Source organism: Elephas maximus, chromosome 2 (genome assembly GCF_024166365.1).
Source record: "Elephas maximus indicus isolate mEleMax1 chromosome 2, mEleMax1 primary haplotype, whole genome shotgun sequence".
NCBI classification, from domain to species: domain Eukaryota; kingdom Metazoa; phylum Chordata; class Mammalia; order Proboscidea; family Elephantidae; genus Elephas; species Elephas maximus.
Window position 1 is genome coordinate 59,578,764 of NC_064820.1, and position 22,200 is coordinate 59,600,963.

At 40.4% G+C, this 22,200-nt stretch overlaps 1 protein-coding gene across 1 annotated transcript in view; it reads left to right on the forward strand.

Annotated features, from left to right (window-relative positions):
* Positions 1-22,200, forward strand: part of IL31RA (interleukin 31 receptor A) — an 80,960-nt gene that overhangs the window by 35,861 nt on the left and 22,899 nt on the right. The window contains exons 6-10 of the mRNA XM_049863907.1: positions 8,341-8,420; positions 10,003-10,219; positions 15,793-15,975; positions 20,230-20,331; positions 21,178-21,324. Of these exons, the coding sequence (XP_049719864.1) occupies positions 8,341-8,420; positions 10,003-10,219; positions 15,793-15,975; positions 20,230-20,331; positions 21,178-21,324 (729 nt within the window). The remainder of the gene's footprint in view (positions 1-8,340; positions 8,421-10,002; positions 10,220-15,792; positions 15,976-20,229; positions 20,332-21,177; positions 21,325-22,200) is intronic.

Below are 22,200 nucleotides of genomic sequence, written 5' to 3' on the forward strand. Positions count from 1 at the left end.
TCAAACAGGACGATGCTCTCAGGATAGCACCAGTCACCCCCTGGGTTAATGGGATAATGGCAGGGAAAGATCAACATGTTTGAGACATGATCACCTAAACCACACAGAAAGAGAATGGACATTCCACAAGTTCCTAAAACTCATGTCCTCTTTTCCCTATAAAACCCCAGCTGGACTGCAGTTTCTCAAGACAGACAGCTTTAGCAGGAGATCATTCCCCTCTGTCTCCATCCAAAACAAAACCAAACCCAATGCTGTCGAGTCAATTCTGACTCATAGCGACCCTTCAGGACAGAGTAGAACTGCCCCCACAGAGTTTCCAAGGAATGCCTGGTGGATTTGAACTGCTGACCTTTTGGTCATTAGCCGTAGCACTTAACCACTACGCCACCAGGGTTTCCTCTGTCTCCGTAAACCGGTATATATAATAAAGCTCCTGCTATCCACCTCACCCCGTCTCAAGAATTGGCTGTTTGCAGCAGGCAGCTATAATTTGCGAAACAGCGGTAGCATGATGACACTTGATAAAAGTTAGCTGTTATTAAAGAGCTTGTCTGCAAACCAGAAGTTCAGCAGTTCAAATTCACCAGCCACTCCTTGGAAAACCTGTGGGGGCAGTTCCGTTCTGTTCTGTAGAGTTGCTATGAGTTTGAACCAACTCAACAGCGATAGGTTTTTTTTTTTTTTGGTTTTAGCAAAGGAACCAGTATGTATCTTATGTGTCTGATTGGTAGTGTTGTGGGGATTCCCATATTTTAATAGAAACAGCATAACATCCAATTGCTACTATGTTAGTCCAAATGATTGATAGTTTTGAATAGGTAGATATTTTGGGTGATTGGAAAAAAATTAAATTTTGTTCTTTCATAGGTACAATAAACTGTAAATCCATGATCAGCTCAATGGAGAATTGGCTGTAATAATCATAGAAGATGTACATGCTAATCAGGCACGGATGTTACTAAAAGCTGCACCTGTGGGAAGTCTATATTGGGCAGACCGTTCCTCTTTGGGCCATATCTGCAAGAAATAGTGGCCTCGGTGAAAGAGAAAAGTAACTGATAAAACTCATTTATTGTCACCATCTATCTCAACTAAGTGACTACCCTATGAGATAAATCTATGGAGAATTTTACTCATATTTCTAATTAAGTGACTGGAATGATTGAGTATTTAATAATTAGTTTATTTTTGTCTGTATTTATCCTTGAAATGGGTATTTGGGACTGGATTGAAATGAACACTTTGCTTTTAGATTTTTTTTTCTTATTCTCAATATTACTGTTCTTGAGTCTGACTATTCACGTAACTGAAACAGAGATTCTGTAAGGACAGATAGAGTGAGAGTCATTCCAATTTGTGAGTCACCTTTCAAGTCTAATGACTTTGTAGCCCCTTGCTAAGGCTGTCTTCTGGGAGAAACTGCCTCTGCGTAAATTTCATTGGCATGTAGACAGGCTGAAACCAACCTGTTAGCTCTATGTCTGAGGAAGTCAAGTCCTGGCCATTCTATCTTGTGATTCAGTTAAAACCTTTGGAAAATCAAAAAACTCCTGGAAGAGCATTTAAGACAACACTTTGATAGAATGCAGATGAAGTCATATATAATGTCTAAAAGTTCTAATTTCCTTATACTCAATTTAAATGAAATTATAATGATCACCTAAACCACACAGAAAGAGAATGGACATTCCACAAGTTCCTAAAACTCATGTCCTCACATTGGGAGACCCTGGGCCTAACAGGCAGACTGTGTTACCCACACTTTGGCTTCTACAAGAGTAATTTCAGAATTGTGACTGTCCGTTGATAAGGAGACAATTTATTGACTTAATTGCTCACTGGCACATTTTTCTACATTATAAGGTTGTCTTTTGTTGGGGTTCAGTATTTCCACTTTAAAACACTCAATCACGTGAAATTTAAAAGATCTCCGAAGATAGTCTAAGCACTAAATTAGTTTAAATCTCTGCTTCAGTAGTAGACCACATTCCCTGGGGGCCTAGTTGCATTGTCTCCAGCCATGTGGCTTTCTCAAGAAAAGATTCAGAGCACAACAACTACGGCTTCAGTTAAGGACATTTCTTCTCTTCTCCAAATTATAAGCCTTTCCCATGTTTCTGTCAGTCTGTCATACTATGGTGCCTTGCATGTTCCTGTGATGCTGGAAGTTGTGCCACTGGTATTTCAAATATGAACAGGTCACCCATGGTGGACAGGTTTTAGCAGAGCTTTTGTAGACTAAGACAAAGAAGAAGGACATGGCAGTCTACTTCTGAAAAAATTGGCCAGTGAAAACCTTATGAGTACCAGCAGAACATTGTCTGGTATAGTGCTGGAAGATGAGCCCCTCAGGTTGGAAGGCACTCAAAATATGACTATGGAATTGCTGCCTCCTCAAAGTAGAATTGACCTTAATGAGATGAATGGAGTCAAGCTTTTGGTACCTTCATTTGCTGATGTGGCACGACTCAAAATGAGAAGAAACAGCCGTAAACATCTGCTAATAATTGGAACATGGAACATATGAAGTATGAATCTAGGAAAACTGGAAGTCATCAAAAATGAAATGGAACACATAAAGATCAATATCTTAGGTATTAGTGAGTTGAAATGGAATCAGACAATCATATGGTCTGCTCTGCTGGGAATGACAAATTGAAGAGGAATGGCATTGCATTCATCATCAAAAAGAACATTACAAGATCTATCCTGAACTACAGTGCTGTCAGTGATAGGATAATATCCATACGCCTACAAAAAGATGAGTTAATACAGCTATTATTCAAATTTACTCACCAACCACTAATGCCAAAGATGAGGAAATTGAAGATTTTTACTGACTTCTGCAGTCTGAAATTGATCAAACATGAAATCAAGATGCATTGATAATTATTGGTAATTGGAATGTGAAAGTTGGAAACAAAGAAGGATTGGAAGTTGGAAAATATGGCTTTGGTGATAGACATGATGCCAGAGATCACATGATAAAATTTTGCAAGACTGATGACTTCTTCATTGCAAATACCTTTTTTCAAACAACATAGACGACAACTATATACATGAACCTTGCCAGATGGAATACACAGGGATCAAATCGATTACATCTGTGGAAAGAGATAATGGAGAAGCTCGTTATTATCAGTGAGAACAAGGGGCTGACTGAGAAAGAGACCATCACTGCTTGTATGCAAGTTCAACTTGAAGCTGAAGAAAATTAGAATAAGTCCATGACAGCCAAAATATGACCTTGAGTATATCCCACCTAAATTTAGAGACCATCCCAAGAACCAATTTGACGCATTGTACACTAATGACCGAAGAGGAGAGGAGATGTGGAATGACATCAAGGACATCATACATGAAGAAAGCAAGAGGTCGTTAAAAATGACAGGAAAAGAAAGAAAAGACCAAAATGGATGTCAGAAGGGACTCCAAAACTTGCTCTTGAATGTCAAGTAGCTAAAGTGAACAGAAGAAATGATGAAATAAAAGAGCCAAACAGAAGATTTCAAAGGGTGACTCGAGAAGGCAAAGTATTATAATGACATGTGCACAGACCTGGAGTTAGAAAACCAAAAGGGAAGAACACACCCAGCATTTCTCAAGCTGAAAGAACTTAAGAAAAAATTCAAGCCTCGAGCATTAATATTGAAGGATTCTACTGGGAAAACACTGAATGATACAGGAAGCATCAAAAGAAGATGGAAGGTGTCATGGATTGAATTGTGTCCTCAAAGAATACCTGTCAACTTGGTTAGGCCATGATTTCCAGTATTGTGTAATTGTCCACCATTTTCTCATCTGATATGATTTTTCTGTGTGTTGTAAATCCTATCTCTATGATGTTAATGAGGCGGGATTAGCTGCAGATATGTTAATGGGGACCTCATACCACCAAGAAGGCAGTGCCAGGAGAAGAGCACATCCTTTGGACCCGGGATTCCTGCTCTGAGAAGCTCCTAGACCAGGGGAAGATTGGTGACAAGAACCTTCCACCAGAGCCAGCAGAGAGAGAAAACCATCCCCTGAAGCTGGTGCCCTGAATTCGGACTTCTAGGCTCCTAGACTGTGAGACATTAAATTTCTGTTTGTTAAAGCCATTCACTTGTGGTATTTCTGTTATAGCAGCACTAGATAACTAAGACAAAAGGAATACACAGAGACACTGTACCAAAAAGAATTGGTTGATGGTCCACCATTTCAGAAGATAGCATATGATCAAGAACTGATGGTGCTGAAGGAAGAAATCCAAGCTGCTCTGAAGGCCTTAGTGAAAAATAAGGCTCCAGGAAATGATAGAATATCAATTGAGATGTTTCAACAAACACTGATGAAGTGCTGGAGGTGCTCACTCATCTATGCCAAGAAATTTGGAAGACAGCTTCCTGGCCAACCAACTGGAAGAAATCCATATTTGTGCCCATTTCAAAGAAAGGTGATCCAACAGAATGTGGAAATTATCAAACAATATCATTAAATCACACAAGTAAAATTTTGCTGATGATCATTCAAAAGCAGTTGTAGCAGTATATCAACAGGGAGCCGCCAGAAGTTCAAGCCGTATTCAGAAGAGAATGTGGTACCAGGGATAGTATTGCTGATGTCAGATAGAGCTTGGCTGAAAGCAGAGAATACCAGAAAGATGTTTACCTGTATTTTATTTACTATGCAAAGGCATTCGACTGTGTGGATCATAACAAATTATGGATAACGTTGCGAAGAATGAGAATTCCAGAACACTTAATTGTGCTCATGAGGAACATATACGTAAACCAAGAGGCAGTTGTTTGAACAGAACAAGGGAATACTGCATGGTTTAAAGTCAGGAAAGGTGTGTATTAGGGTTATATCCTTTGACCATACTTATTCAGTCTATATGCTGAGCAAATAATCCATAAAGCTAGACTATATGAAGAAGATTGTGGTATCAGGATTTGAGGAAGAATTATTAACACCCTGTAATATCTAGATGACACAACCTTGCTTGCTGCAAGTGAAGAGGACTTGAAGCACTAACTGATGAAAATAAGAAACTACAGCCTTCACTATGGATTGCACCTCAAAATAAGAAAAACAAAAATCTTTCCAACTGGATCAATGAGCAACATCATGATAAACAGAGAAAATATTGAAGCTATCAAGAATTTCATTTTCCTTGAATCCACAATCTACACCCATGGAAGCAGCAGTCAAGAAGTCAAACAATGTATTGCATTGGCAAATCTGCTGCAGAAGACCTCTTTAAAGTGTTAAAAAGCAAAGATGTCACTTTGAGGACTAAGATGTGTCTGAACCAAGCCATGGTATTTTCCATTGCACCATATGCATGAGAAAGGTGAACAATGAATAAGGAAGACCAAAGAAGAATTGATGCCTTTAAGTTATAGTGTTGGTGAAGAATATTGAATATACCATGGACTGCCAGAAGAATGAACAAATCCGTCTTAGAAGAAGTATAGCCAGAGTGTTCCTTAGAAGCAAGGATGGCGAGACTTTGTCTCAAGTACTTTGGACATGTTATCAGGAGGAACCAGTCCCTGGAGAAGGACATCATGCTTGGTAAAGTAGAGGGTCAGCAAAAATGAGGAAGACCCTCGATGAGATGGATTAACACAGTGACTGCAAAAATGGGCTCAGCTCAAGCATAACAAGGATTGTGAGAATGGCGCAGGACTAGGCTATGTTTCATTCTGTTGTACAAGGGGTCACTATGAGTCAGAATTGACTCGACGACACCTAACGACAACAACAAAGCCTTCTGGTCAGAACTTCAGAACTCTATCTTTTTTCCTCTCGTGGGTAAAGTGTGCAGGCCATTCTTTAATTCGCAGCCCAGAATTTTGACTTTAGGCACATGTCAGACCATTCAACCATAAATTGCCATTGACCCACCACTTGCTGTAACTTGCTTGGGGCATAATATTTGAGAGCTTTAGTCCAGAGATCAGGTTAGATATAAATATTCTTTGTGTCTGTAAGCTTTATCCTCATATGGTTAGATCATCAAAAGCCAACGTACTTGGACGATGTTATCTAAGTTCACTGAAGGAATGCATGAGTCAAGATTTAACATTAGGCCCTTGTTTTTTATAGAAGACAACCATGAGAAATGAACATATGTGATATTTCTGTACTTTGGCTCAACTGTGGTTATAGACATTGGCCATTATGTTACTCAGTATCTGTGTTGAGTGGATCTACATAAATTTCCTTTATGAGTTCAGTGCCCATAAATTATAAAATAGTTGCCTCTTCATATGATGTTCTATGGTTCCTTTTTATCAGACCATGAGAAAGATACAATTCAACATGATACTTTTTTACTTTTGCTGCCGAGGAGTTCAGCCTTAAATTCAGAGCTCAGGGAGGGAGCTAATGGTGATTACTTCTTTGTTCTTTTCTTATTTAATTTTTTTCTTATATACATTGGGTCGCTATGAGTTGGAATTGATTTGACAACAATGGGTTTGGTTTTTGGTATGTATGTATGTGTGTGTGTATATATATGTCTATGGAGCTCTAGTAGTGCAGTGGTTAAAGCACTCGACTGCTAACCAAAAGGTCGGTGGCTTGAAACCACCAGTAGCTCCACAGGAAAAGATGTGGAGATTCTACTTCCGTGGAGATTTATAGCCTTGGAAATCCTATGGGGTCACTGTGAGTCAGAGTTCACTTGATGACAATGGGTTTCATTTGTTTTTATATATATGTATATATATACACACATACATACACACATATACACACGTGTATATACACTCATACATGTATATGTATATATTGTTGTTGTTAGATGCTATTTAGTCAATTCTGGCTCATAGCAACCCTATAAGAAAGAGTAGAACTGCCCCACAGGGTTTCCTGGGCAGGTTACCAGGTCTTTTTTCCCCGCGGAGCTGCTGGTGTGTTCAAACCGCTGACCTTTCGGTTTGTAACTGAATGCTTAACCATTGCGCCACCAGGGCTATATATGTGTGTGTGTGTGTGTGTACTTTATATATTTTAGTTATCTAATGCTGCTATAACAAAAATACCATAAGTAGGTGGCTTTAATGAACAAAAATTTATTTTTCACAGTTTAGGAGGTTAGAGGTCTGAATTCAGGATGTCGGTTCCAGGGGAAGACTCTGTCTCTGCTCTGGGGAAAGGTCCTTGTGTTTTTTCAGCTTTTGTTCCTTGGCTCCTTGGTGATTGTCATGGATTGAATTATGTCTCCCAAAAAATGTGTGTGCCAATTTGGCTGGGCCATGATTCTCAGTATTGTATAGTTGTCCTCCATTCTGCGATGGTAATTTTATGTTAAAGAGGATTAGGGTGGGATTGTAACACCCTTACTAAGGTCTCATCCCTGATCCAATGTAAAGGAAGTTTCCCTGGGGAGTGGCCTCCACCACCTTTTATCTTACAAAAGATGAAAGCAAAGGGAAGTGAGAGTAGGGGGGTAGGTGGGGGACCCTCATACCACCAAGAAAGCAGTGCTGGGAACACAGTGCGTCCTTTGGACCCAGGGTTCCTGTGCAGAGAAGCTCCTAGTCTAGGGAAAGATTGAAGACAAGGACCTTCCTCTGGAGCCAACAGAGAAAGCCTTCCCCTGGAGCTGACACCCTGAATTTAGATTTGTAGCTTACTATGCTGTGAGAGAATAAATTTCTCCTTGTTAAAGCCATCCATTTGTGGTATTTCTGTTAAAGCAGCATCAGATGACCAAGACAGAGACCTTCATATGGCATAGCATCTATCTTCCCCAATCTCTTCTTGCTTCTCTGTGCCTAATCTGCTCTTTTTGTGTCTCAAAGGCAATTGGCTTAAAACATACCCTATGCTGATACAGCCTCTTAATATAACAAAGAAAACCCATTCCCAAATGGGATTATAACCACAGGTATAGTGGTTAGGATTTACAACACGTATTTTGGGGGGATGCAATTCAATCCATAACTATATATATATGTATATATATATATATATATATATACATGGTCTTATATATATATATCCATCCTTATCTGTGTCATTTCCCTCTTTTATATCTTAGAGAAGATGAAAGGGTCATACTTAAATCCAGATTGATGTGATAAATTATATTACAATGGGGTCTACTGTATTTTCTTTTTACCTTCAGTGTATCATCAGACTCGAAAGCAGTTTTATTTTTTTTTTATCTTTGGTTGATTCCAATCCTTTGACTATCCCCCTGCTTTTTCCTGACTCCTACTGACTCTCTTAAGTGAATGCTTCCCAACTGTGTTGTCTCAAGGCAGCCCAGCTAACTTTCACCATTTCCTGTTGTAACTGCTTTCTGCCTAAGTTGAGCACCTCACTCGTTTTTCCTCACAGCTCCATTTGGCCTGGATCTGTGGAGAGTCCTGAGACCAGCTGAGGCAGATGGAAGAAGGCCAGTGCAATTGTTGTGGAAGGTGAACTTCTTCTGCGTTTTATTTATTCATTCATACATTTAGTTTGAAAACCCTTGATCTCTTACTCTTCCAAGAAAGTAACCTTTCATCTCTTGATTTTCCTTTCTTTTAATACTTTATAATGCCCCAAATATTTCAGTTTTCCCAGACTAAAATAGCCACACAGTTCATCTTGCAGATGCCCCAACTTTGCATTACAGACCCTAGCCTACCCCTTCCTTTGGTCTGAAACATTAGTAGTTAGGATAGGGACAAAGTGCAAATGCAGGAGGGACCTCAACCTTCTTGAGAAAACCTGGCTGGCCTTCCCTAAAAAACAGTGTAAAATTCTGTAGCCCCCACCCTCAAGTCTGAGAAGAGCACTGATCAGATGTCCTCAAGGTCAGTGCTTGCTGAGCAAAAGCACGGAAACAGATATTGCAGAGGCAGAAGAAGAGCTCAATGGTCCTGGGAATGAAGAATAAAGGAAAAGGTTGGTGGGTCATTCACTGAGAAGAAGGGAGGGATAGGAAATAAGAGAAGATCAGAAAAAAGGAAGACGTAATAAACAGGCAATGAAAAATGCAAACAGAGGAGGGGGAAAAAAAACCCAGGAAACAAAGAGAAGATGGAGAAGTTGAGGAAAGAGGAGAGAAGAGTGAGATCCCGAAACTCTTTAGTATATGTCTCCAAAATTCTCAGGAAATATTATCTCACACTTGTTAAAGTCCAGGCAAGTTTAAAATCCATTTGACAATGGAAAAATGACCCCACTTTGCCAAATTGCTTTCCAATCCCAATTACTTCAGAGTTGGAGCATCCTCCTACCTTTGCCATGATTACTGTGTATAATCAGTAACAGAAAGTGAACAACTGGGAAGCTCTGTAATTCCAGGAAAATACTCCACATGCTGCCTCCTAAGCAGAACGTCTAGTTAGTGGGTTCAGGTTGAAGACAAGAGTTTGTCTTGAAGCCCCTGGAGCCACCTTTTTCTTCTCAAGGGTTTGGGAGTAGTACCACCCTGAATGTTTTAGTCCTTTTAGCTAGATTGCTTGGGTTGCCTGATTCAGGGGTAAGCAAAATGGCTTTCTTGATCCGTATAGGAGGCCCTGGGCTTCAGATTAGAGCGGGAGGTGTAGAGATTAAAGGCAAGGACAGAGAAACTCTCCAACTCTTGTATGTTTGTAGGTAAGAGCTGACCCAGGGCCAGAGCAGAGTTGGGACTGGTTTAGAGGGAATGCCTTAGTTTTTAGTTTATACTCCTCTGCTCATATGGGATAGAGAGAAAGGCATAGCCAGAAGAAAATGGGGGTGACTTGCTTAGTTTAGCTTGGACATTTCCCTAGCTTTGCCTCATGGAATCAGACTTCTGTTAAGGGCTGATGCCAAGGTATCATTTCATAAATCCCCTCTTCTGGAGCTTGAGAGATTTAATAGTACAGTGCGCGGGGTACGTTATTCATCCCTGGAGGCTAATTTCCTGATTGCTGTTTAACTCCAGTAGTTAATATCACCCCCACCCCCAACCACCACCACCCTTTACCTCTGTCTCAATGTTTTTCTTTTGTTGTTGGCAATAAACTTTGTTTCCTTTGGGTTCAGGCGGCAAGAGGAGCACCAATCTTGGAGAAGACACTTGGCTACAATATATGGTACTTTCCAGAAAACAGCACTAACCTCACAGAGATAATGAACACAACTAATCAGCAACTTGAACTGAATCTAGGAGGCGAGACTTATTGTGTGTCTGTAAATTCTTACAATTCTATTGGGAAGTCTCCAGTGGCTACCCTGAGGATTCCTGCTATTCATGAAAAGTGTAAGTAGAGTGTGAACTTCTTATTTAGATGCCTGGCCCCATCCCAATCCGGGAAGGAGCAGTCCCTATCTCCTCAAGGGTATCTGTTTCTCTTGAGTCAAAATGGAAATAGAATGGAGACTTATATTTTAGAGGGAGGGGGAGAACAGAATTACCAATGTTGGTAATTAATGAGCCCCTTGTTTTCTTTTTTTGAAATGAAGTTCTTTTGGAACAAAGCCTGTGTTAGCAGAGACTTCATAAATCATGCAATACAAAGTCATAAGCTTAAAAGTTCTACCTGCAGCTTTTATTTGTAATGGTCTTACTGAATGTAAACTGAGGTTGAGACATATAAAAAACAGTGAGGTATGTCAAATTTGTCCTCAGGGGCTGTAGCCTCTCTTTTGAAATCGTCTCCTCTGGATGGTTATTGAGCACGTTCTCAACCTTGGCTTAATGCTCATCTTCCTGTTTTCTTCTCTTTTTCCTCTCCTATCCACCTACCAAATCATGAAAAACTCTGATGTTTATACATGCTAATAAATTGGCTCATTACACTGTTGACCAAGTAGTTTTTAACATTTTACTGTTCCTAGACATTTTAGACAAACTCATATTTTATATCCTGTTTTGGAATAAAATACCTTCTTTGATTCTTTTTCAAAGATTCTAGGCAATGAGTTTCCTCTCCTGTGCTTTATTTTTCTCTATAAAACTTATTGCTATCTTTCATTCTTCAGATTTTCTCATTTATTTTATCATCTATCTTGCCCTCAATGATGTAAGTTCCTTGAGGGCAGGTATTTTTGTCTATTTAGTTTACTTAATTTCCAATGCCTAGAATGGGCATAGAGCAGTTGGCAAAAACAGGTACTCAGTAACTATTTGTTGTAACAAATGCACTCTCCAAGCAACCACCTCTCCCTGTTTACTTAGACCTGGACTGTTTCGGGCACTTACACTACCAGCTTTCTTCTTTCTTTGCTTCTTAAACTTAACCCATTTCTTCCCTTTCCTCACTTTAAAATTCCTGGATATGTTGTGTTTTTAGCTATACTTGATATTATTTTAAAAACCAGTTGCCATTGAGTTGATTCCAACTCATAGAGACCCCATGTGTGTCAGAGTAGAATTGTGCTCCATAGTGTTTTCAATTACTAATTTTTTAGAAGTAGATCACCAGGCCAGTCTTCTGAGGTGCTTCTGGTGGACTCAAACCTCCAGCCTCTGAGTTAGCAGCAAGCAGCAAGTGTGTTAACTATTTGCACCGCCCAGGGGCTCCTGGTGTTATTTTTGTTAGTATTTAATAAAAAAAAAAAAAGTATTTAATAGTATCCCCCAAAGTACCTAGTTCCTGACAGCCTAGTTCCTGCCCATCCAGTACTCCTAGTGATGAAGTTTCTTACAAATGATTATGTCATTGAAATGCACATTCTTTGTTAATGGAGGTCCTGCTAATTTGTAATCTAAGTTTCCTGGTGCGGCCCAGGAATGGGAGACCGTAAAGGGTAGGGGATAAAAGCTGGGCTTTAGAGTCCAACAGCCCTGAGTTCCAGTTTTTGCTCTTCCACTAGATATCATGTAACCTTGAGCAAGTTACCTTGCTTTTCTAAGCCTTAACCTACTTGTAAAATGTGGGTATTACATAATAGTACCTACCTCATAGAGCTGTTGTGAGGATTAAATGGGATTGTGCATGAAAAATGTTTTGTTTAGTGCTAATTATTTTCATTCTTAGTAAAAATTCTGAGAAATTAAATTTCTACTGACGTGGATTAACAATTTTAAGACTATTATGAAGTATACTTTAAACTTCATGCTAAATTCATTTAGTATTTTTCCCCAGCTGTAAAGGTACTTGCTCTGTGTCAGAAGTATCAGTATGATCATCAGTTATAACTGCTTTAGCCCAGGGGTCGGCAAACTATGGCCTATGGGTGGCATTTGGCCTGACATCTGCTTTCGTAAACAAAATTTGGTTGAAACACAGCTACACCTGTTTGTTAATGTTAGTGACTCCTTTCACACAACAGTGGGAGAGTTGAGTAGTTGTGCCTGACACCATCTGGCCCTCAAATCCTAAAATATTTAGTATCTGCCCCTTTACAAAAAGCATTTACAGACTCCTGTTCTAGACATATAAGAAAGTAGTGTTCTACAGAACTTTGTTTAATGAAATAGGATTAATTAGAGAATAGTTATAATAATAATTATTTTAAGTGTGCATCATTTTGCTAGATGATATAGCTTCACCCTCAAAATGACATTACGAGGTATGTGCTATTAGATCCATTTTATAGCTGATGAAGCTAAGATTCAAGAAAGCTTAGTTATTTGCTCAAAGTCTCTCAGGTGGGACTCAAGGTCAGGTCTGCATGATTCCAAACACGTACGATATACTTTATCCAGAATTTTGGACTTTGTATTATCAAAGTGACTTAGAGGTCTGGTCACAGATACTGTGTGACACTGAGCTGGCTCTTTACCCCTGTGGCCCTCCATTTTCCCATCTGCAAAATGAGGGATTAGCAGAGATAATCCTTTAGATTCCTTCTGACCTGAATGTCTTCTGAGTTCTACAAGATCTTAGCCAGTAGGCAGTGGTCTGAGACAGGCCTAGAATAGCACAGCCACTGAGTAGGAGGTTGGGACTGAGTTGGGGTAGAGACCGGGTTGGGCTAGGAGAACTGGCAAAGGTGAGCCACCACCAGTATCTGCAAACTGTGATAGATTGTGAGTGATTGCTTTCACGCAAATCAAAAGAAATAACTGATGTTCATGCTCAAAACCCCTTTCCCTTCTCCCAGGAAGGATCTTCTACCTTCTGTATTTCCCACTGCACCTGGGGAGGTATTGTATTTGAGTCATTGCTCAAAAAGTTCTTGTTGAATGATGGAAGGAATCAGTAATTAGTTTATATTCAGTAGAATGATAATTTGGAAACTTCTCTCACAGCACACTTAATGTTGCCCACCCCTTTAAGGTTGGCTCATGGCTTAATTGAACCTTTTCCACATTCCTGTGGAGCAGAGCCAGGTCTTGTTTCCCTCAGCCCCTGGAGCGCATTTGGCCCTTTGAATCCAACTTCTCCTATTCCTCAGAATTCCAATACTGGTAGAAAGAAGGAGTTTGGAGTTAGGAACTGACAATTGTTCTAGTCTTCAGGTCAGGATTTGTGTGCTAGTGATTTACGGAGAAACTGCCTCCAGGAGGATTAGGAAAGGAAGTGAGGGAAGCTGAACCGAAAGTGTGATCTAAGATAAAATTCCTGCAAAGGTCCAACTCAAAAAGAAAGACCAGACTTGCTGGCCTGACAGAGACTGGGGAGACCCTGAGAGTATGGCCCCTGGACATCCTTTCAGCTCAGTAATGAGGCCACTCCTGAGGTCCACCCTGCAGCAAAAGATTAAACAGGCCCGTGGAACAAAACAAGACTTAAGGGACGCACCAGCCCTGGAGCAGGGACTGAAAGGTAGGAGGGAACAGGAAAGCTGGTAATAGGGAACCCAGGGTTGAGAAGGCAGAGTGTTGACATGCCGTGGGTTGTTAACCTGTGTCATACAACAATGTGTGTACTGTTTGATGAGAAACTAATTTGTTCTGTAAACCTTCATCTAAAGTTCAATTAAAAAAAAAAAAAAAAAATTCCTGCAGAGGGTGGTTTCAGCCTGAGCCTGCAGGGGGAATTGGGAGTGTAAGTTACTTCTCAAAATTATGCCAAATCAAGCAAAATACACAAAAACAATAAGAAGGACTCTGACAGAACCTAGGTGGAGCACCAATGTTGTCTCCTGTAAGAGACTAGGTGGTTACAAGGGCTCCAGCAATGACTTTCAGCCTGGACTGGAGCTGCAACTGAGAACCCATAGAGGTTATGAACAGGGGCAGGCAAGAGGGGGAAATGGGAGTCCTAGGGGTTAGGTAAGATTCATTTCCTGGCTCTGTCCCTCTTGCCTGGCTGGCCCCTGCTCCTACTCAGCTTCACATTTCCTTCATGCCTCCCTTGCTCTTCCTCAGAGCAATCTTTCAGATTGCCAAATCACTTGGCCTTTCTTCTAGGACCAGCGACTGGAGTGTCTCATGAAAGCTCGTTTTAGAAAATGACCTATTGATGGTGACTTACAAGAACAGAGACTTGTAAACATACACACGGCCTGCTAGGACTTATCGCTTAGGAAGAGCAAGACTCACCACCCGCAGCCCCTACCTAAACTCCTACACTTGGCCCAAGATTCCAGCTTCAAAAAGCTTTTTGATTTATTTGAGGGACACAACGTCTTCTAGAGTCCCTGGGTGGTGCAAATGGTTAAACATTCATCTACTAACCAAAAGGTTGGTGGTTTGAATATACCAGAGATGCCTCGGGGGAAAGGCCTGGCAATCTACTGCTGAAAGATCACAGCCATTGAAAACCCTATGGAGCATAGTTCTACTGTGGAGCTGGAATTGACTCAGTGGCAACTGGTTGATTGGTCTACTCTTCTGCCCCCATCTAGGATTGTCTTTGATGCTCATTTAAACATATTTCATGTGGATTCCAGTTTTGAAGGCTGGCTGTCTTGTGCATGGTAATCAGCGGATGGGAGGAGAAATGTATGCTGATTTCCTAAACCCCACCCACCTCATGCCCTCTGTTTCTGCCTCACTGCACTTACAGTGATGGCCCCATTGCTCTAAATAGTGCTTTCATCTGAGTAGTCAGAAATTTTAAATAATATATCTCTCTGATCCTAATTAAATCCCAAATTGGATTGGAAGCCACTTGCTCAAATTTTCTATTAAAGGAATCCTTGTGGTCTGTTTCCAGAGATGAGTTTTCTGCCAAGCCTGCAGAAAACGTTGAGATTTACATATGTGTCCGTATCTAAGCGCTTTGGATGGGTGTTATTCTTTCTGGTGCAAACACTATTCTTACTGGCTTGAGGATAGAAATCCATATCTAATTTGTGTGGGACCAGCCTGGACCAGTGAGGTTTGAAGGCATCTCCCAGGTATGATTTTAGGGTCACCATCTCCCAGATCCGCAGCCGAGAAGTTACTGGTGCTTGAAATTCTATTGTTAGAGATTCATTCTTTGTCTCAGATTTGGTTTCCTTTTCAGTTGCAGAGACTCCTGTGAAAGGTAAGTCTTTTTAGTCATCAACTCTCTAGTGAGATCCTTTTCTGGGAACAGGTAACTTTTTGATAGGTTAAGAAGGCACTTAATCATCAGAGGTGTGGGGTAAGGAAAAGGGATAATAAAGGGGATGAAAATAGCACAATAAGGGGAGGCTACAGTGGAGAACAGTTCTTTGGTATTGCAAACAGTTTGTGGTTGGCTACTAACCAAATCCACCCAGCAGCACCATGGAAGAAAGGCCTGGTAATCTACTTGTGTAAGATTATGACCATTGAAAACTTTGTAGAGTGCAGTTCTACTCTGAAACACGCGGGGCTACCATAAGTCAGAATCAGCTGTACGGCAGTGGGCAGTGGAGAAGCTGAACTATGATCTTCTTTGCGATTTTGTGCAATGAATGGGTGCCAGTGTGGTTAGTGCATGTAGGGGATGAGCTGGGTAGCTGTGGAGCAATTCTTTTCTTGCCTTTCAGCATTTCGGTGCATTGAGGCCATGCAGGCCTACCTCACTCGGGACCAGCTGGTGGTGGAGTGGCAAAGCTCTGATCCGGAGGTGGACACATGGATGGTTGAGTGGTTCCCAGACTTGGACTCAGAGCCCTCCACCTTTGCCTGGGAATCTGTATCTCAGGCTAGGAACTGGACAGTCCAGCAAGGTAGCCACTGTGGAACCCTCAAACACCTTCTGTGCAGAATTCAGTTTCATTTTCATCTTTAACTGTGGCTTCAAGAACTGTAAATATGGTTAATAGCATTTGGCAAGCTGGTGCAGCAGTTCAGTGAAGCAACACACTTGTTGGCATTTCCTAGCAAGGCTGAGACAGGAAGCTGTGGGCACATTTGTCAGTGGCTGAAATTCTAGGGAAGCCCGTGAGTGTCTTTTTTTTTTTCTTTTTCGGTCTGACATATGAAGGAATCTGTACGCCTAAGGCCAGGGTGAGGAAAAAGCCTCCATGAGCAAGGGCAGAGTTGGGAAGTCTTCAGAGCACTGCCAGTCCCAAATGAGTTTAAATAAATGTGAAAGACAGAAAGGAAACCACCTTTCTTATTAACCAACAAACTCCAGACTCTCCAATTAGCCCAGAAAGGGTCTCTCTGAGTGGGGAGAGAGCTCAACAAGAGGCCCCAGGCCTGCCCCTTGAGAGTCCTCTTTCCCTTCAAATCCTCTCCGGGCAGGTATTGCTGGTCCTCTGAGATTCCCTATTCCCCTTGATAGTGATGCTCCAACATGGACACAAAATTTTCCCTACAGTTCTTTTAGCTCAGCTGGTTCAGGCTGTTACGATGGCAATCATAATGACATTGTATTGAGTGTTGACTCTGTGCAGGACCCTAGGCTTACCTCAGTTAACTTTTATAAAAACCTTTAAAGTCAGGACTGTTATTGCCTCCATTTTACACTTACCCAAGAACACATAGATACGTGGCAGAGTATCCCAAACCCAAGTTTGCCTGACTCCAGAATCTGAGCTCTTACCTGCTGTGTTCAACACTGGCTTGCATTCTCTCTACTAAAGTTTTGAAAAACTGTGTATTTCCTTACAATTTTTAATTTGACCTAAACCTATTTTAATCTTAAGCTTAAATCTTGCAAAAGATATAAGTATTTTAAACAATACTGTTATAGCACTTTTAAAAAAAATATACCAGATGGAATCTAAATATCACAGAGGTTTGATAGCTACCATCACTCATTTAAAAAAATACATTAACAAGTTCTTTAAGAGTCAGAATTTTTTAATCATCCGTTTTGCTCCTTGAACTTGTTTTTCAATTCCATTCCTGACAGTATTTTATTATATTTTATATTTCAAAGACTTTTGTTGATGATCCTATCATATTTCTCTGCAATAAAAATTTGTGTATGCGTTGAAATCTAACATTTAAAAAATTTTGTGTGATCCTGGACCTGCACTGCTGAAAAGATTTTCTGCTGGATTGTATTTGCATTACAATTATTAACATCACACACTTGATAAAAACAACATGCATATGTTAGAAATTTGGATAAACCAAACCAAACCAAACCCGTTGGCATCGAGTTGATTCCGACTCATGGCGACCCTATAGGACAGAGTAGAACTGAAATTTGGATACAGATTATTAAAGATAAAAAGTAAAACTTCATTGGAAATACATTTCCTAATGAAATAGGAGGAGGAGGTGTTTTCTCCATTAGTTCTTTTAGCCTTTGATGATGACTTTTTACTGGTAGCGTTCAGCATCGACTTTATTCCAATTTTTCATTTTTATAAATGTACACGTTCAAAAACATTGCTCAGTACGTAAGTCGATAGGGTTGGATGGAGCTTTGTTACAGCAGTGCCACCTAGTTCTTTGAGCTCTTTCTGAGACAGGTGCCAAAAGTTACAAAGTGGTCTGCCTTCAAAAATGATGTTTCACGATCTGTCAGCTGACAGCTTGATGAAGTCAGGGAACTTTGTATAGTTATTCTTGATTCTTAGCTTTTCGTTTAGCAATGTTAATTCACATAAGGTTTCCAAAGTGGGCTCGGTGACTGAGTGAGAGTGCGAACCTTATTTACAGTTTTCCTTATAGCCTTGTCTTCACAAAAATATAGTTTTTAAAGAGTCTGAATATATTGTTAAAAAAAAAAAAAAAGATGAGATGGCAAGCAAGATGGTTTCATCTTTCTTGGCAGTACCTTTAGGAAACTCACCTTCAGGAATGATACCTTAATTGACAGTAGACAAGGAATGGAGGTAGAAAGATCATTAAACAAAAATTCCGTCTCTCCTGCCACTTCACTCTACAATACATCTGAATTGAGAAATTCCAGCATGGGTCAAAATATCCAGTTTCTTATGCTATTCTCTGCCCTAGTAGAAATATGTGTAAGGCGAGGAAATAAAGACTACTGCAGGTTTATCCAAAACCAAACCTGTTGCCATTGAGTCTAATCTGACTTATAACGACCCCATAGGGCTTCCCCATGGGGCTTCCAAGGCTGTAACCTTTATAGAAACAAACTGCCACATCTTTCTGTCTTTGGAAGGGACACTTTTTGTATTTCAATTTTTATTTGCTATTGATCTTCCTTCCCATTGGGACACAATATAGCAGTGGTTCACTCAAGCTGGGCTACACATACTCCTGGACATACTCAAAGACTTTCCAAGGGTACCTGGGCGTGCCTGGGTCAGCTTTCATTTGTACTCTTGAGAACTTGCGTGTGGTAGAGGAGTTGGTGCCAGTTTTCCTCATCTATCTTCCACTTTACAAAAGAAAGCCACTCCTCTCACCCATGCCTAATTTGACTATAATGCATTCCCAGAGCAGCTGCTGACTTCAGACAGCCAAACCTTTCAGTTAGCAGCCGAGCTCTTAACCACTGAGCCACCAGAGCTCCTTACAGGTTTATAGTGCCTTGATTAAGAAGGCTTTCTGACACCAACACTTCCAGTTGCCCTGGGGGAATGCATTATAGTCAAATTAGGCATGGGTGAGAGGAGTGGCTTTCTTTTGTAAAGTGGAAGATAGATGAGGAAAACTGGCACCAACTCCTCTACCACACGCAAGTTCTCAAGAGTACAAATGAAAGCTGACCCAGGCACGCCCAGGTACCCTTGGAAAGTCTTTGAGTATGTCCAGGAGTATGTGTAGCCCAGCTTGAGTGAACCACTGCTATATTGTGTCCCAATGGGAAGGAAGATCAATAGCAAATAAAAATTGAAATACAAAAAGTGTCCCTTCCAAAACAGATTTCTGATCCTACTATAGCTGACTGGTCTTCTCTCATCTTTCATGGAAATTTTGTGACATCTATCTTCCTACCCCAATGAGTCAGTGTAATTTTACAGGCTCCTTGACTGAATTCCTTAGTTCCTTGATCCCAGCCTGTCTCCAGGTGGAAAACACTGTTTTAACACCCGCCATCATCAGAGACTCCTTCCCAGATACCTTGCTTATCCTGTGGATAAAACTAGAGCTTGGATCCTGTCTGTCTTCTATCCGTAACATTCCTTTATGTTCTGATTGCTGTTTAAGAGCTAGGCCCCTTCACCAAGTACGTGATGCAAGGAAGGAATGGCCTTCTTTACAAAAACTCTCCTGCCTCATGTAGACACAAGTAAGGCTTTATATTTTCAGTCCTATCAGTCCAACCACTTCTTAATATTTAATAGCATCTTGGAGCCCCGCTAACCAAAAAGTCAGCAGTTCAAATCCACCAGCAGCTGCTGGGAAACCCTGTGGGGCAATTCTACTCTGTTCTGCAGGGTTGCTCTGAGTTGGATTGACTGGACGGCAATGGGTTTTGTTTTTTTTTTTCTTATGTTAATAAGTATACTCATGCAGGGATGCAGGAAGACAGAGGAGCTAGAAATTATGCTGTTTGAGTTCTCCAGGGTGGTGTGCTATTGACAGAGGATTAAGCTTTATTCTGCAGCACTTTCAGGTCGTATGACAAAATCAGTGACAGAGAAGGGCCTTGATCTCTTACTTCTCCCTTCCTGGATGGCTCTGTGGTTCTGACAGGGAGGTACAAGATTTAGCTCTAAGAATCAGTTAGGAAGTCTTAGAGCTGAACTGGAATAGATAGATATGTATATTTTTTGATACTATTGTAAATGGAATTGTCTTAATTTCATTTTCAGATTATATAGAAATACAACTGATTTTTGTATGTTGATCTTATATCCGGTAATTTTGCTGAATTCATTTATTAGTTCTAATAGTTGAGTGTTTGTGTGTGTATATGCTTTAGAATTTTCTATATATTGAATAGACATTAGAGACCATCCAACCTAACCCCCTTATTTTACAGATGTGGAAACTATAGACAAATAGAATATCTTGCTTAAGAGCCATAACTCTCAGTAGAGAGTTCCTTGTATTATGCCATGCTTGGCACTTAATGCTCTCCCCCTGCCCTTTTTTTTTTTTAACAGATAAATTAAAACCTTTCGTGTGCTATAACATCTCTGTGTATCCACTGTCTCAGGACCGAGTGGGTGAGCCTTACTCTACCCAGGCTTATGTCAAGGAAGGAGGTATGTGTGGTCAGGAACCTGTGGGAGAAGGGAAACATTGGGGCTTACCCAGTATTCAGATAAGGCTGTGGATCCCTGGAGCTCATTCATGGTCTTCTTGTAGCCCACCCCTGCTGTACCTTCGGCTTATATTAAGCTATTACATTTGACACAATTGTGGTCAGGGTATAGATTCACTAAATTTCGAAGACAGGGTAGACATTAGAAATCAAGTCTAATCCCCTGATTTTCCAAATGGAAAATTGAGGCCCAGAAAGGTGAAATAACTTGCCCAAAGTGACACAGAAACTTAGGGTAAATAGCGCTCCAACCAGAAATAACATTTAATTAAGACCAATGTAGGAGCCCTACAGAGTTCATTATATATTAGGATGTTAGAAAATTATTTTTAATTGTGTAGTAATAAACAAGGGTTTTACTGGTGAAATGCTCAGACTTTATGTTTTTGGAAGTTAACATCTTCCAAATGCACCCTTCCATTCAACATTGGAAAAAATCTCCTGTCTTTCAAAAGTAGCCCATGGAGGCATATTCTTGAACTATTTGATAATGTCTGTATTTCACAGGTATGAATGAAAGAGCTAGGTGCCAAATTGTAGTGAGAGATACATAAAAAAAGTAGTTTTTCTCTGGTGTCGACACCTCTTTCCTTCCTTTTCATGATGGATGACTGCAGAAGACAATTTTCTCAAACAAGTGGATTCATTAATTCCCTACTCGGTTCCCATCTAACACCCCCAGCGCTGTGCTTTCGGCCTGACTAGATTTGGGTGTACATCAGAGCTTTTGTGGAGGAAGGACTTGCTGGGGCATGATTGAGTTTCTTTAGCTTTCTATCCTTTAAAGTTCCATCAGAAGGTCCTGTGACCAAGGCAGAAAACATTGATGTGAAGACAGTCACAATAACATGGAAGGAGATTCCTAAGAGTGAGAGAAATGGCTTCATCAGCAACTACACCATATTTTATCAAGCTGAAGGTGGTGAAGAATTTTGTAAGTGCACCCATAGCCTGGTTGAAAAACAAAACCCCCCAAAAACCCTATGGATACACTTGCCATAGAAGTGGCTCCTATGGTTGGGAGGAAGCATGTTCCTTCCACATTGGTTCAGAGGTGGATTCCAGATGATGGGCTCTGCTTTCAGGAAGGAAAATTCATAAAGGCTGTCCTAGTTTTATTCTCTTTGGTTAGAAATCCTGGAATAAAATTTGGATCTCATACAAGGCTACATACTAAATTTATGATGAAGATGATTGGAACTGAGTTATAATACAGATTGATAATGTCCATTTATAATTTTGCCCTTCCTTTGTTAATGTATCTGAAGAATATATGCTGCTATAAAATAGAGCAGATAATATTCTTAAAAGTTATACTGAATTGATGAAATGTGAAATAACCTCTTGATCCAGGTTAATATTAGTCTACCCTGGCACCACCAGGTACATTTATCAAGACCTTTTGGGTATAAAGTCACTGAGCTGCACAAATAGTTTATGATTAATTGCTAATCTAAACATTTGTGGTTCAGACCCGCCCAAAGGCTCTGAGGAAGAAAGGCCTGGTGATCTGCTTCTGTGACGATTACAGCCAAGAAAGCCCTATGGAGCAGTTCTACTCTGTAACAAGTGGGATCACCATGAATTGGAATTGACTCGACAGCAACGAGTTAATGGGTTTTGGGGTATAAGAAACTTCAGACCAGGCAATTAGTCTCTGGGGAAGAGGCTGATCTCTTTTGCTTTTGATGATACATTTTTTATTTTGATTCCTAAGTCAGTTAAGCTACTGTAGTAACAACCTAAACCTGAAATCTCAGTTGTTTAACACAGCAAAGTTTTGTTCTTGTTCACATTGCAGTCTGATGTG